This window comes from Plasmodium coatneyi, chromosome 12 (assembly GCF_001680005.1).
Source record: "Plasmodium coatneyi strain Hackeri chromosome 12, complete sequence".
Classification (NCBI taxonomy): Eukaryota; Apicomplexa; class Aconoidasida; order Haemosporida; family Plasmodiidae; genus Plasmodium; species Plasmodium coatneyi.
Genome location: NC_033567.1, coordinates 3,812,568 through 3,827,675, shown reverse-complemented (window position 1 = coordinate 3,827,675; position 15,108 = coordinate 3,812,568). Strand labels below are relative to the sequence as shown.

At 39.9% G+C, this 15,108-nt stretch overlaps 6 protein-coding genes across 6 annotated transcripts; 3 read left to right on the top strand and 3 right to left on the bottom strand.

Moving 5' to 3' along the window:
• Positions 1 to 742: 742 nt before the first annotated feature.
• PCOAH_00045170 (Uncharacterized protein) lies at positions 743 to 2,431 on the bottom strand (the record flags this gene model as incomplete). The annotated part of the gene is made up of 4 exons (XM_020061301.1): positions 743 to 835; positions 1,064 to 1,127; positions 1,287 to 1,421; positions 1,710 to 2,431. 4 exons carry the CDS (start codon positions 2,156 to 2,158, stop codon positions 743 to 745), a joined length of 741 nt encoding a protein of 246 aa, XP_019916379.1.
• Positions 2,432 to 4,074: 1,643 nt separating this feature from the next.
• PCOAH_00045160 (Uncharacterized protein) lies at positions 4,075 to 4,879 on the bottom strand (the record flags this gene model as incomplete). Its single annotated transcript, XM_020061300.1, has 2 exons — positions 4,075 to 4,696; positions 4,866 to 4,879. 2 exons carry the CDS (start codon positions 4,877 to 4,879, stop codon positions 4,075 to 4,077), a joined length of 636 nt encoding a protein of 211 aa, XP_019916715.1.
• Positions 4,880 to 6,095: 1,216 nt separating this feature from the next.
• On the top strand, positions 6,096 to 6,839 carry PCOAH_00045150 (Uncharacterized protein; the record flags this gene model as incomplete). Its single annotated transcript, XM_020061299.1, has 1 exon — positions 6,096 to 6,839. The coding sequence occupies one exon, from the start codon at positions 6,096 to 6,098 to the stop codon at positions 6,837 to 6,839; it is 744 nt and encodes a 247-aa protein (XP_019917045.1).
• A 1,668-nt stretch (positions 6,840 to 8,507) lies between these two features.
• Positions 8,508 to 9,479, top strand: PCOAH_00045140 (zinc finger protein; the record flags this gene model as incomplete). The annotated part of the gene is made up of 1 exon (XM_020061298.1): positions 8,508 to 9,479. One exon carries the CDS (start codon positions 8,508 to 8,510, stop codon positions 9,477 to 9,479), a length of 972 nt encoding a protein of 323 aa, XP_019917078.1.
• Positions 9,480 to 10,774: 1,295 nt separating this feature from the next.
• Positions 10,775 to 12,697, top strand: PCOAH_00045130 (Uncharacterized protein; the record flags this gene model as incomplete). The annotated part of the gene is made up of 1 exon (XM_020061297.1): positions 10,775 to 12,697. The coding sequence occupies one exon, from the start codon at positions 10,775 to 10,777 to the stop codon at positions 12,695 to 12,697; it is 1,923 nt and encodes a 640-aa protein (XP_019916677.1).
• A 321-nt stretch (positions 12,698 to 13,018) lies between these two features.
• Positions 13,019 to 13,867, bottom strand: PCOAH_00045120 (Uncharacterized protein; the record flags this gene model as incomplete). The annotated part of the gene is made up of 1 exon (XM_020061296.1): positions 13,019 to 13,867. The coding sequence occupies one exon, from the start codon at positions 13,865 to 13,867 to the stop codon at positions 13,019 to 13,021; it is 849 nt and encodes a 282-aa protein (XP_019917010.1).
• Between the last annotated feature and the right edge of the window lie 1,241 nt (positions 13,868 to 15,108).

Here is a 15,108-nt window from a genome sequence, read left to right as displayed (position 1 = left end):
TTATCTTGGCTAAAAGGCATATGCATTCCACCGTTACGCACTGTTAGAGAATCGCCCGATCCATATATGTGCGTGTGCGTATACCTACCGAAGATATATTTTCCCCAATGGGATACCTCTCCGTCGGAGCCTTTTTCTCACCATTGATACAACACAATATGTCCTCCCATGTGCACCTGTGCGTGTATGTCCCCAATTCGGTCATCCGAGGAATATCACTTTTCAGCGAAACGCACCCGGCGTAGACGTGTAGAATTTTTTTTTCTTCTTCCCCCGTACTTTATTCACTCCAAAAGTGGAGTAAAGCGAGATAATTTTTCATGGAGTCATTTCATCCTGCAGAATTAGTACCCATAAAAAGGAACCACAGTTCGCAGAAAAGAAGCGTTCCGATTTTTTCTCTTTTTTTTTTTAATTAAACAACTTGTTCGGTAGTTATTTAATATATCAATATAAACAACAGTGTAAAATTTAAAAAAAAAAAAAAAAAAAAATTTCAAATTATAATACAAATGTAACATTAAAAAAAAAAAAAAAAACCTTTCTTTTTTTTTTTTTTTTACCTCATAAAAAAGGGTGTACACATATATATATACATATGCACATGTTGGTTGACGTGTGGGCACGTGCAGACACGATGCCTTCTACACCCCTCTGCTGAATCATTCACTTGTTCCAACCCATTGGAGAAGCTTAATTATACAAGTACAAATAAAATCGATGGTGGGTGGGGAGATATTATTTATTTCTTCTTTTTTTCTTCTTTCTGTCCCAGTATCCTCAATAAGTGCGTAAAGAGTCCCACTAAGTCGAGGTACAGACAAATGGAGTGCATCTGCACGAGGAAGGAGAAAAAAAAAAATAAAAATTAGCATCGGTCAAAAATGAACAATAGCCTGTGGAACATTATGCACACCGAAGTCGGTTGCACAATTTATACACGAACGGGTCATTCCCATACACAGCGGAAATGACAAAGACGTGGTCATCCACTGTGTAACCATGAGATGATCATCATCTGCGTTATGATTTTTTTTTTTTTTTTTTTTTTTTAAATCCTTACTATGTAATCTTTGTTTCCCCGGCGAAAATCAAACAACGTTATTTGGGTGTCGAATAAGACGAATCTGCAAAGGGAAAAAAAAAAAGAAAAATGGTTCACTCTGCTTATTGTGTGCTTTCCTACCAAATGGGGAAAATATGCTCCAAAGGTGCATATTGCCTGTATGCTCTTTACGTCTCTACGCAGGCTCACTCTCGCATGCACCATCCTCGAAGACACTTACCCCATGTACATAAAAAATCCAACATACAACAAAGTGGCGTCAATATATCGTGACCTTATAAAAAAGTTCATAAACGAAATCAGCGCTACGTAGGAGCACACGGCGCATAATACCGTTCCAAGGAATAGGGAAATTCTATAAAGAAAAAAAAAAGGAAAAAATGAGCAGTTGAAAAATGTGTCATGGCACATAATGGGGACCCCATTATGCGAACTTTAGCAGCTGTGCGGATGGGCCCATTAATGCAGCGGCACAGGCAAATATGGTACACATATATGAAAAAGAATTCTCCATACATTCGCAGTTTAATATACAACACAAACGATTTATTGGCAAAATATGTGACCCCCAAATGGTGCATTTAAAAGAGCACTAATCTGCGCACAGTATATACACTTGTGCTAATGTCCCTCCAACGCCTACCTGTTCTTGGAAAATATGGCCGACAAGGAGAAGCACGTAAATATAGACAGGCTTCCAAAAAAGGCCAAAGGAAGAATGGACGGGTTCAGGTAATTAACGTAAGCAATATAGTCACTCATCAAAATTCCTATGGAGGATGATATGCCGGCAAAATAAAGTAACCTCTTTTTCGATGCACCTGGTAGGATGTTGCCATAATGAGAATAACTGCATGACCCAGCCAAGGCAAAGGAACAAAATAAGCTAATCATGGACGCTATAAATCTTGGGATTTTCAAAAAATATATGTCAATATAGCAACTCAGTGCAGTTATCATTGTTCCCACGGCGAGCAGGCCGTATATTTTAATTAAATGTTTCCTCTCTTCATTTGTTAAGGGTGAGAAATTTAAAATGTTCGACAGCTTCAGTTCTCTCTGTCGCTTCCTGATTTGGTTGAGAAAATCCATTTTTAAGGGCTCATCAAAAGGGGAGAAAAAAAAGGAATTAACGTTACGGCTAGTATATATATGATACACCGCTTCGACGAACAAATGAGCTTCTTTATTCTGTACGATGGGTGATTTAACGTCAAAGTAATCCTCTTTTGATATATGCTAAATGAGGCGTACTTTTTTTTTTTTTTTTCCGCAGTCTCTTTCGTAAAATATCTGAATTTTCAAATGAACGAAAAGTTGATTTGCAGTCTTGTAAGTACTCGTTTTTCTTTTTACTTTTTAAGCGAAAAATTGTAAGGAAAAATATTTGCTAACATTTAATCACGTTTTGTAAAAAAAAATCTCAAGAAAAATTGTGCACGGAGGGAGGAAGAAAAAAAAAAAAAAAAAAAAAAAAAATTCCCAGCAAAAATAAATGGTACCAAAAATAATGCTTCCACTATTTCCATACAATTCTCTGCCGCATATTTATTTTTGCGCACATATGCCGAGCGAGCTTTTCCCAATAATTTCAACCACTTGATGCGCAAAAATATACAATAATGTTTTTTATGTACATATTTAGCCCCCTTTTTTACTACCATTTGGGGTGGAATTATGTTTTACTTAATAACACCAAAAAAGGGTTACAAAATGGATTGTGTAATTTGCCAAAAAAACAAGCCATACCTTTTTACATGTGTACAGGAAATATTTTTTTTTTTTTTTTTTTTTTTACGATTTTCTTCAATTTTCACCTGAACAAGTCAGAACATTTTTTTTATGCATATCCGTTCGACACATTTGTAAATAGGACTCCCATAACAACTTCAACAGCTCCCAAAGGATAGTTTGAATACATTGTGCAATTTTTATCGAATTCGAGAACGATACCAGTTTGTCCTTTAAATGGCGCAAAGCGGGGGGGGTGCACACTCCTCTTAATCCGTTTTTTTAATCAGTCTTTTTTTTTTATCAATGTGTAAAATTGTATAACGGGTATTCTCTATTAAGGTGAGCATCAGCTTCACTTAAGAGAGAGTCCCTTTCAAATCGGCGGAGTTGTGAGTACAATTTATTCACCTTTCGTCTATTTGTGCAAAAGCAATGATCAAAGGGGATTGCGTCCACACCTTCAGCAGCAGCACAAACGTGGACACGCAGGTAAATGCGTATTCAGGCCTAATGGAGAAGATGAGCTCCGTTCGCTCATTTTGCTCCCCTTTTCGGATATGCCACTTTTAAGTGTTCCTGTTATATAGACCGAATTGGTCATTAACTCCCCGTGAGCCATGCGGTTCTTCCCTCTGAACATTATTTCAAACGCTGCATAGCTTGACTCCACGCGGATAATCGCCTTTTTTTGGATAAGTTGGCATGAAGGGATTATCGTATAGAAATTATTTTTTTGTTATTTTTGCGTGGTCATTTTTAAGTGGGTTTATTATGGCTGGTCAATTTTTGTGTCTAGCGTGCGTGCCCACAAACGCCCATAAGTCGCTTCCATGGTTTCGAAATGGAGGTGTGACAAAAAGGACAACGTCGTGGTGTTGGCTCGGTTGCGTTAATTAAAAAAAAAAAAGGAAAAGCTAAATCGGAAAAGAATCAAAAACGTAAACAAAAACAAAATCTATAAAGCACACACCGATGCATGCTCCACGCATGGACAAAAAAAAAAAAAAAAAAAAAAGGCAAGAATGAATTGGCTAAAAATGGCCCCTCGGGACCTACACAGGTTAAAATAAATACGTGCAGTTAATCAGGGAGACATGCAAAACGGGGAACAATACCCCGAAGTGCAGATCGGTGAGTAGCCATATCACGGAATGCGCATCAAATGGGGGAAGACAAAGTCGGTCTGGAAGATAACATGAACGTGTACCTCTTCATTGTTGTGTGCATCCCCGTCACACACACAGATAAACCATCCTTCTTCCATGGAAGGCTGATCAGTAATGGTGCATAGGGGGAATGGTTCCATACGTGTAGTGGTACGTGCCATGAAAGCTCTTCTCAATATCTTCGGCCCTCTGGAAGGAAAAAATATTTCCACCGACTTGCAAAAGTCGATAAAAACTCCAAACCAGTTGTATAACGAAGAAGGACATGATAAACATAAAAATATGAACAATCATTTCTAGTATGCCATAATATATCAGGTAATTAAAAATAATTTTTCTGTGCCATTCGAAGTTGTCATAATACCACTGGACGCTATGAGACGTACAGGTATTGTAGAGACATATTAAACACTCTATTGCTTCCACAACGTAATTTATGACCACCACATTATATGCTATATACGCTGTAAAGGCATTTTTGTGTGCAACGGAAATGAATATTAATACAGCGCAAATGCAATTTAAAATTGCCATGACTATGAATAACGCTTCATTATAATGCGATGTGTGCGTTAACATAAGTATCGACATCAGTATTAGCAGTAGGGCGTAAATAATAGTTGCTGTCCCTATGGAGAAACAGAGAAACCTCTTCATCGTCCATCTTTTTATTCCTTGTGACCTGAACATTTTCTCCTCATAGTGGGGGTTTATGATGTGCACTTCACGGCTGCGGGGGGGACGTTCAATGTATCAAAAGGGACACCACGTGTATGTGTGGGGAGTCTGCTTTTAATGCTGCTTTTTATTGATTGTTCTCTCAATCAAGGGGTAGACGGGGCAGATTTTCTGCGGGCAGTGGTGGAACGAGTGAACGATTTGCAGAAAAGTGCACACACATATGATTATGCATATTATGTATAATACCCCACAGGCGAAATGGTGGGAAGGCACTGGAACCATTTCTTGGCAACACGGTATTCCCGCAACAGAACTATGTATGCACTATATTCATAATTTAGCTACCTTTTTTTTTTTTTTTTCTGATAGGCAATACTTTTGCATTCCTTCTCCTCCCTTGGCGTCTTCCTCCCGTTGGTCCATGCGCGAGGAAACACCAACGGGTTGTATTTTTTTGCTATTCCAACCGAATGAGTAATTTCTATTTTTTTTCCTACGAAACAGTTCTGTTGTGCGCGCCTGAACAAAGTTCACGATGAAAAAAAGTCTGCCATGTGGTCGCACTGTCCATTTGTCTGCATTTTTTTTCTTCACTTGACACGGTAAGATTCGAATTCGCTTTATGTGGCAAGGAAAAAAGGAATCAACAGCTAGGGGAGCAGACGAATGTACGACGCGAAACAAACTGCCTGGCATTTCCCCCACTTGGGCACATTACAAATGACCTGTCTCATCTGTCCGTCCGTGAAAAAAAAAAAAAATCTGCTTCCAAGTGCAACGCCGTCCATTTGTTCGCAACTATTTTGCCAGCCGCCCGGGGGGGGAAAAAAAAGTGCTTCCTACATGCACATATTCCCAAACACACTTCAACAACTCCTCATGGAGAAAAAAAAAAAAAAAAAAATTCAACGAAAGTGCAACTTCGCGTGATCATTTTATTTTTTGTGAGCGTTGGGCGACCAGTATTTCTTTACCGACCGTTAGGACAGCGGGGCGCGGAATTGTGGAACGCAAAAAATTAAGATGATCACACATTCATAGTTCTTACAGCGGTAGCTCGAATGGCAACAAAAAACGGTGAGTTATTTTTTTACAAATGGATGTGCACACAGCGTTGCTGTCACACAGCTCGTGAGAGAAGCATCCGCACGTGAAATAGGAAAAAATTAACTTGCGGGCACTTTTCCAATTTTAAGCAGCTAAACAGGAATCAAAAGATTTACGCTAATTTTTCGCTACACATAGGAGAAAGAATAATATGTTCGTCCACAGGTAGGGAGGCTAGCCAAGGTACCACTTCTCCTCCACCCGCATGGATAACCCCCGCACACATGTCACGTAGTAACTCTGGACAAACACAGCAGTATATATACCTTCCCACTTTACTCATCCTGACCCTTGCAAATAAAGCTACTTTTAAAAAAAAAGAAATTCCCCTTTTTTCCAAAATGGAAAGGGAAAAATTGCTGTACGAAAAAATATACCCCGCGATTAATGCACACAGATTTCACTACAATCGATTATGCAGTGAAAAAAATATCCAATCGATTGTTGGAGAGAAAAAATTAAAGGATAGTCACCATGTGGTCATACTTAGCAGTAACTTCCAGACGAAAAAAACGAAAGCAAACGATAGACAAAGGAAGGCAAACATTCTGCACTTGTCAGAAAAAGGAAAGTTATTTGTTTCTTTTATTTTTCGGTGGAAAGAAAAAGAGTTGGAAGAGAGAGCTCATTACTTAAAACAACTATCCACAAATGCAGTTATCCAAACTTTGGATTTTTATCATATCAAGTTTAACATAAACGGCGGGGAAGGTATGCCAACTGGAGGTAGGCAAATTGGCGGCTGCTTCGTGGATGTCCATTTTGTGGAAAGAGAAACTCCAGCCTCCACCCGAATTTGTTCCTCCTCCTCAGGAGATCACCAATCAGTCTACATCGTGACGGACATAGAAATTGACGCCGACTTGCTACGGCCTCCAAGTGAACAAAAACGGAGTAGTGAATCCAACAGGAGAAAGTTAAGACAGGGTTCACGTTATCATGTCACTACCCCACCCATGGTAGAAAAAGTTATTGAAAAACTGATAGAAAAATTCTGTGCCCTTATGAATGACCTGCTCTCTCATGGGTACCCAACTCTGCAGGAATGTGCACAACGACCCACTTTGCGTATATTTGGCGAATGAGCAGAGAAAGCGAAAAAGGGAACGTTAGCATGAACAAATAAGTGTAGGAGCTGCGCGATTGCCCGAACGGAATATAAAACGGGTCTTCTATCATTTTGTTGTATCAAATTTGGTGATGCGACTAAATGGGGGAAGACAAATCTGTGAGTTCCCTTGTGAACAGAACGGAAATGCTCTCCAGGGCAGCCAGGCCGATCACCGCACTATTAATGCAGATGGATTTGCTCCCCCCAAAGGGGGTGATAAAGCCTTTATGGTGGTCTCGCCAGGGGAAAAACCAACAGTCCTCCACGCATGCGCAACTGCACGACTGCACGACTGCACTATTGCGCGATTGTGGGTGTTCATCCTTCTATCCCCTTCATTCGTCTGCCCACGTCTCTTACTATTCTCACATTTTTGAGACCCCTTTTTTCCGCTGCTTCGCACACATGCGCCAACTGGCATGATAGTAAGTGGCAGGAAGGAAAGCAAAGTTCGCTGCTCTGTCACATGGTTAAGCAATCCTATTGAGAGCAACGCTTTTATACCAATTGGGGGAACTTAAGCCAGCTTATAAAAACTTCCAAAAGGATGAACTGCGTAAATAAGCTAATAACAGTAGCAACCACGGACAGGTGTTCGATTCGTTTTATTTGTTCTGCCTGACGCACAAACATCACTTGCGCGACGTGAATTTTACGCAACGAAGGTGAAGTTGCAAAAAAAAAAAAAAAATCATTTTGCGCCTTTTTCCAATTTGAAATAATTTTAAAGAATATACGAAACGGGTAATTTATACATTCACTTGTGGGAAAAACCGTTCTATGCATTTTTTTCCAACAGAAAAGAGCTGAAAAGTTGCGAGCTTAGTTCTCGTTTAAATTCGTTTACAAGCATTAGGCCCCCAAAGAAGCAACATGCAATGATGCATAAGTTTTCTCTTATTAACTAATTTGTGTGCAGTGCAGCAAAAAAAAAAAAAAAAAAAAAAATTTTTTACCACTTCGGATGCTTCACCTTGACGCACAAAATAATAACATTATTTTTTAAACTTCGTGGCACCACAGTGTTGTGCGTAAATTCAGCATATATTGTTCTATATAATATAGGCGCCTATGTACAGGCCACGTCTCAAATTACGTGTCAAATGCCCCTCCACGTGGATGAAAAAAATAAATAAAAGAGCGCACAAAATTTGCAATTATGAAATCTTTCCGAAAAAGTCGAACAGGAAAAGCGAGCCAGCATTTTTACGAAAAAGTGACTGCGCTTTGATTCTTAATTTTTTCAAATTTTTCGTTTAAAACTTTTCTTTTGGTAGTTGGCGCGCTCGCGCTGGTTGAGGCCAAACCGCGTCACATATGTAAGCGTAAATGAAGCCTACATAAGCGTGTTTAGATGCCTCTATATATGCGATCGTAAATCTACACTTTGCTTCTCCACGGCGGGGTAGCGTTGAGTAGCTCGGCGGACTGCCTGGTGAGACGTAACAAATAATATGCGCAGTCCATCGGAGCATATGTTTATCTGTACAATTTGACATTTCCCCACTTTGGCAAATAACTTTTCATATCGCCATTAATTCCCCCACCACCCCCCTGTTCAAACTTCATTCATGTTAAAATCGCCTGACCACCTTGCTGAAAAAAAAAAAAAAAAAAAAAAAAAAACTAGCCAAAATAATATATGGGCCATTACACAGAAAACGATTTTTACCTGAACAAGTCAGCATCTCCCATGGGGGATGCAGACAAAAATGAAAATGACAAAAAATGTTTATGGGTCCCTGATGAGGAGGTAACAAACTGCTACAGCTGCAATGCCCTTTTTAACGTAAGGGTGAGGAAACATCATTGCAGAGCTTGTGGAAATGTATTTTGTTCCAACTGTTCAGACAATAAAATAAAAATAAGTGAATACAGCTATGCAGAGAAGGTTCGAGTATGTGACAGGTGTTTTGTGGAGAGGTCTTCTCCCCAAACGTTACTACTGCAAGAAGATTTAGGAGCGAGAAAACAAATAAATCAAGATTTGAAGAAAGCCCTAAGTGAAAAAATGGCCATCGTAGAGAGATTTAAAACTTTCTTACTCGAATTTGACAGCGAAATTTTAAACAATAGTGACCATGCAGACGGCTCGAATGACGTCATGTCCTTGTTGAACAGGGGAGAAAAAGGATTGAAAGATTTGAATGACAAAATAAGGAACTATGACTCCATTATTGAAAATCAGAAGAAGGAATTAGAAGAACTAAAAAGGGAAAAGGAACAAAAAACAGAACTTAACAAAATTTTGCACTTAAGAAATTATGAGATTCAACAGAAAAATATGAACATAAAAAATCTTGTTAAGGAAAAAAACGAACTGACCTTAGTGAAGGAAGAATCGGAAGGCATTATCCATTCGTATAAAAAGCAGGTGGAGAAACTAATTATAAGGTGTAACCAACTTGAATTAGAGAAGAAGAAATACTATACCGATCAGTCCAGCAATTATTCCTTTACCAATAGTAGCACTCAGTCCTACAGGATGAATTCCTACAGGTTCCCGCAGAACGAGATGAGCGTATCGTACACTATTGCACACGGGCCCTCGGATGACCCGGAGGACGAGAACTGCTGCAACTACTGCCAGAGGAGGGTTTGCTCGATAATGTAATCTCGATGTGCGGGTTTGCAGTGTGCATGTCAATGACGGGTCTTTCCCACATTTATGCCCATGCTAGACTGCACGAGCGGAACGCTGGCAGTATCATCCGCCTTTTTTTTGGTCTGTATACTTTTTCCTGTGTTGTGTCCCGTATGCAAAAGCGCAATTTTAGCTGTTTATATATTTTTTTTTTATATATTTTTTCCCCACCTGGGCACATTTAACAACCTACGCGGGTTGTGCAAGAAGCCGCCTTGCGCACCTTTGTCCCATTTGATTCCTGTGTAATATGTTTGAATACTTTTAATTAAATCTGTTCAATATGTTTGTTTGCGTTTTGATACCCCCTTCAATAATTAACCGAATAACCCTTAATTTGTGGTATACGTTACATCCCCCCCGAATTATGTACATTTGTGTAAAAACCTACACCGGCGTTTTTTTTTTTTCGAGCCATTTTAAGATTTTTCCTTGTACAATTTCTGCTACCTTTTTATTTTCATTTTTTTTTTTTTTTTTTTTTGTTAACATTTCAGCCAATTTGGCTAGTCGTTTTTTTTTTTTTTAAAATAAAATTAGATCCGCTTAATTTCGCGTATGACACGATATGGCATAAAATTTTTTCTTGGTATCTTTCCTATTTTCCCATTTTAATCAACTCGCCTATTTGTTCTTATTGTTGCCCCTGGTTGGTTGTACAATTTTTTAATTTTTACAAGGTAAAGACAATGAGGGATAATTTTTTTTTTTTTTTTTTTTTTCTCTTCATGACGGTGATCGCAAAGAGGAAGTGTATATATGAGTAAGATGCTGGTCCACCTCCAGCAGTTGTAATTTTTTTCCACTTGGTTGCAGCATTTTGGGGGGAAAAAAAAGGCGGATACTGTCGGTGGTGCAAAATAAGCAACTTTTCCCAACTCGGCAAATTTGCAAAATTGCAAAAGAGCAGTACGAGGGAACACAGCAAACGTGAGAGAAAAAAAAAAAAAAATTTTCCACTTATCAGATCACGTGGCGCTTTAAAATATAGTAACCGTTCTGCATTGGTTGTTACTTTGTTATTGCTACTTAGGTCGCTGTTCACACGAAGGTGGTACCTCCCCTGGTTGCAGGTGCTGGGTATAAATCGCATTTGTCTCGTGAGACTACCCCCAAAAGGTTCGCTTTCCTTTGTGTAGATCTACTTGTGTGCTTCTTTTTCATCTGCGAGTTGTGAACCACCAGTTGGTGTTAGGGGCGTCTCTTTATCGCTTCCGCTTGTGAATAGTCTTAACGTCCCCCGGATCGAGGCAACGAACCCCACAATGAGTCTCCCCCCGGGGAAAGCCAACCCGAAGGGCAAAGAATGCCCAAGCATCCGCACAGGCAAAAACGAAAGCAGGAAAGTACTAACATGGAATAAATTAAATGGGCCACCAAACAGCGCAAAGACAAATTATAAGAAGATGGACGGAAGTAATTCTAATCACGCAAATGGGGCGGCAGCGCAAAGTAGTGCAGGCTACTGGAATGAGGAGAAAAATGTGTGCCTCCCCAGACGCACGGGAGCCGCCTCTGTATTGTATAAAAATCACATATACATATTTGGGGGATACAAATCTGAAAGGAGACTGAACGATTTTTACAAATACAATATTGCAGAAAATGAATGGATCAAAATAGAGTCCCTAAATGGGCCATCGAAGAGGGAAAATAATCCTGCCTTTTTATTTAAGGATAAAATGTATATACTTGGAGGATACCAAGGGAATGAAATTTGGCTGAATGATTTTTATGTGTACGATTTTGGGAGAGAAAAGTGGCAGCCTGTTAATGTGAAGAAGGAGAGCATGAGGTTTGCCCCGCCATCGTTATTTGGCTTCGCTTTATCTGTCGATGAAGGGAAAGGAATTGTATACCTATTCGGAGGGTACGACGGCAAGTCGGTACATAACAAAATGTATGCATTCCATTTGGAGGAAGAAAAATGGATTCAGACAAAGCAAAGTGGTGAAATACCAAGTCCAAGATCCTGTGCCATTGGACATATCTCCGACGGTTACTTCTACATTTTTGGGGGATACAATGGAGAGTACGGATTAGACATTTTTTATCAGTACCATTTGGAGACGGGCATTTGGACGGAGATGAAATATAACATGGTTGGGGGGGACAAATTAACTGCAACGTTTGCCATGTCTGCAACGTCTGCAACGTCCGTAGAGGAGGAAGACGAAGTTGGTGAGGTCCAACTGTTGGGAGACCCACGAGTAAGTAGAATTTCACAAAGGGGAAAAAATGAAACGCGTGTATCTCCTCCCGATAGAGCAATCCCCACGGCTAGGTACTTTATGGGGTCCTTTATACACAATAAATGTATATACATTTTGGGAGGGTATAATGGCCTCAGATGTGAAAGGCTAAATGATTTATACAAATTTGACCTGCACAAAAGAATATGGTATAAAATACACACGTGTAATAATTTCACGAACAGAAGCAGCATGAATACTCACTTTTATAAAAACGTCATTTACTGCATTGCTGGATTTGATGGAAAGAATTCTCTGAACGATGTGTACGCCTTGAAGTTGGAGGAAGTCCACATCGAACCATCTTCCCTGATCGAATATTACAGAATGATGGTCAATAATTACAGATACGCAGATGTCATTTTTCTCGTGCAGAATAAATACATCTATGGGTGTTCTTCCATTTTGCTGTCGCGATGCCCTGGTTTTAAGACGCTCCTCAATTTGTCTACATCCACGGGGGGATCATCAAACGGAATATCCCCCACAGAAGGGGAACAAGACTACCGCATACAGAAGAACATCCCACCAGTAAACGACGGAACAGCAAAAGGAGAGAAAATAAAAAAAATGAGGGTCATCCCAATTTATGACATAGATCACGATATCTTCCTAATAATTGTAAATTACCTATACACCGATGAGCTAGCCATGTCATACTCCCTTGATACGTACGTTCTCATCGTCTTGGCTGCCTACCGTTATAGCATTTTCAGACTAATGCAGTTATGTGAGAGCGCCATCAGCCACCATATAAACGAGTCCAACGTCATGGATATCCTCATTCTGAGTTACAGAATTTGTTGCAAACAGCTATGCACAGCTTGCATCGATTTTATTATTAACAATAAGTTGCTCGACGAGGCGAAGATTAATAGGCTCACCTTGGAGCCCTATTTGCTGGGCGAGATCTACAAAAAGTGGATCTTCAACTGAGTTTGCAGCGATGCCAGAAATGTCACAAATCGCACGTTTTTTTATTACGCTGCATAAGTAGCACATCCTGTTTGGATGTAATTTCCAGTATGTGTGTTTATCGTGGGGAGTACCAACAAGCCATACGACACACCGATGCGGTGATTAGTCGTATTGGCTTACCACCGGGGTGGCACACAAATACCCACATCGACTAGCTAAAATTGTCCAATTTGCACCAAAAAAAGGGACTTAAAAAAAAAAAAAAAAAAAAAAAAAAACGGCGTATTCTCACACGGGTTCATGGTTTAACCATAATTTATATGTTTATCCAGTCCATTCTCATGGCCCGCTAAAGCACCTGGGCAGGGGAGGGCGGTAGGTAAACTTATCCGCTATAACCAACTGGTCCAGTACCTCCCCCTCGGATTCTTCCTCCTCGATAGACTCATCTAACCCCGCGTCGGAAAACTTTTCACTTATCTTAACATGCGGAAAGGAATATTTCCACTCCCCATTTATTATCCCATTTGTGGAAATGTTGCTTCGTATCTTCCTTTCGTTCATGTAGAGATCTCCAATTATTTTTCCTCTGAAGGGCCTCATACTGTAGCGGATACCCTTGAGGTAAAAATAAAGGTTATTTTTGACCTCGCTATGCACAATGTAGTGGAAGTTGCTTATCCTTATCACCTTTTTTTTTGCATCACCCCCTACCGGTGTGGACTCCTCGGAAGGGTGTTCGTCACGGTCCACGTCGTCCTTCTCCTCCGCTGTGTCTTCTCCATCCGCCTGCTTCGCTTTACTACATTTGGCAATATACTTATGACTGTTTAGATAAATGGGGTTCCAAAAAAGACAGTTGACTCCATTAAAGGGCAGCGTGTGGCACGTCTCAAATAGGTTCTTCTTATCCGGCGGCTTATTAACAAACTCGGAAAAGAATTTTACATTCAGTTCTTCTGGTTTTACCCACCTTTTCTGATGGGTGTGCCATGGGTACTTGTCAACACATGGCCAGAATGCCTGTCGAGTCCGCGAATCTCGCGCTCTGTATGGTGACTTGTACATGCGAAAATACGGATACATAATATTCTTATGTTTGTATTGCCTCCTGTTGGGCGTGCCAATGGCACTCCTTATCCACACGTGCACCCGCTTACTCTCATCTTTATTTATCTTTATTGACATGTTGTGGTGTGGGAATGCAATAGCACTGTTCGACGCTATGTCTGCGTTGCGTCTTTGCAAGTACGATGATCCTGCAAACGTGTCTGTCAACGCGTCAGAGAGCTAGGTACACACTGCAAGTTGCGATTGCAAAATGAATAGTAAAAAAAAAAAAAAAAAAAAATATATCGAATACGAACAACTCACAACAGCGTCACGCCAATATTGTGTTGTTACATCAGAAAAAGCGCGAATCTGCAAAAAAGGAAGGCATTTTTAAACCCAGCACACCGTGGGAAATATACCTGTCGACGATTTTCACATCATTTGGAAACGTTACTTTTATCCTCTTCCAAAATAGCAACCACTCTGCTGGAGTTATATTGTCACCCAATGACATGTCATAATGTATGTGTAAATAATCGCCTGAACGTGCAGGTAAAAACTGGGATTTTTTTTTTTTTTTTTTTTTTCCCCTTTTTGGCTAACTGGAATTCCCATTTGTGGCACAGAAAAGGGAAGGGTCGCCCACCCTTTCGGTGCAATCTCCGAAATGGAGGAAATAATTCATGTAATGAAGCACATTCTTCGAGAGGTAAACAGAAATTATCTGAACTGGCTACCACAGCGACTGTCGCCGTAATGAACTTTGAAAAAAAAAGAAAATCCATTGGCTTAATTAAAAATGTATATTATGGCCCCTTTGCCTGCTTATGTAATTCTCGCCGTTCCTTTCTACTTTTTTCTCCTTCGATGATTCTGCATACGAAGCAGTTTAGGACATAGCAACATTCTACTATCCGTAACCGGCGGAAATAAAAAGGAAAGGATGGTTTGTCCACATACTGGGCAATCATATTTTTTTTCGCACCCTCAAACGTTTTTAATCCCCTTTTTGCTATCTTAAAAGGGGGGAAAAGAAAAAGTATACCCCTGCGTGTGCCATTTTATTACTGTTTCACCAAAGTAATAGGCAGCAATATGTACCATTTGAGAAGACCGCCAAGGGGGTATTTTTTTTTTTTTTTTCCTCACCTAACAGCACAATAATTTAATGTAACGAACATCGGGAGGAACGCATCCTAACAAGTGACAGTCCACCCATTAACCTTATCTTACACTGCACAAATGTGGAAAAAAAGAAAGTGACTCTGATTGGTTTCCATTTAGTGCGCAGATTAAATGATCTTATATGTACTACGTAGTATCGGTGGCACACGCAGAGCACTGAATAGGAAGCTAATGCTAAGAAGCTCCTTCCA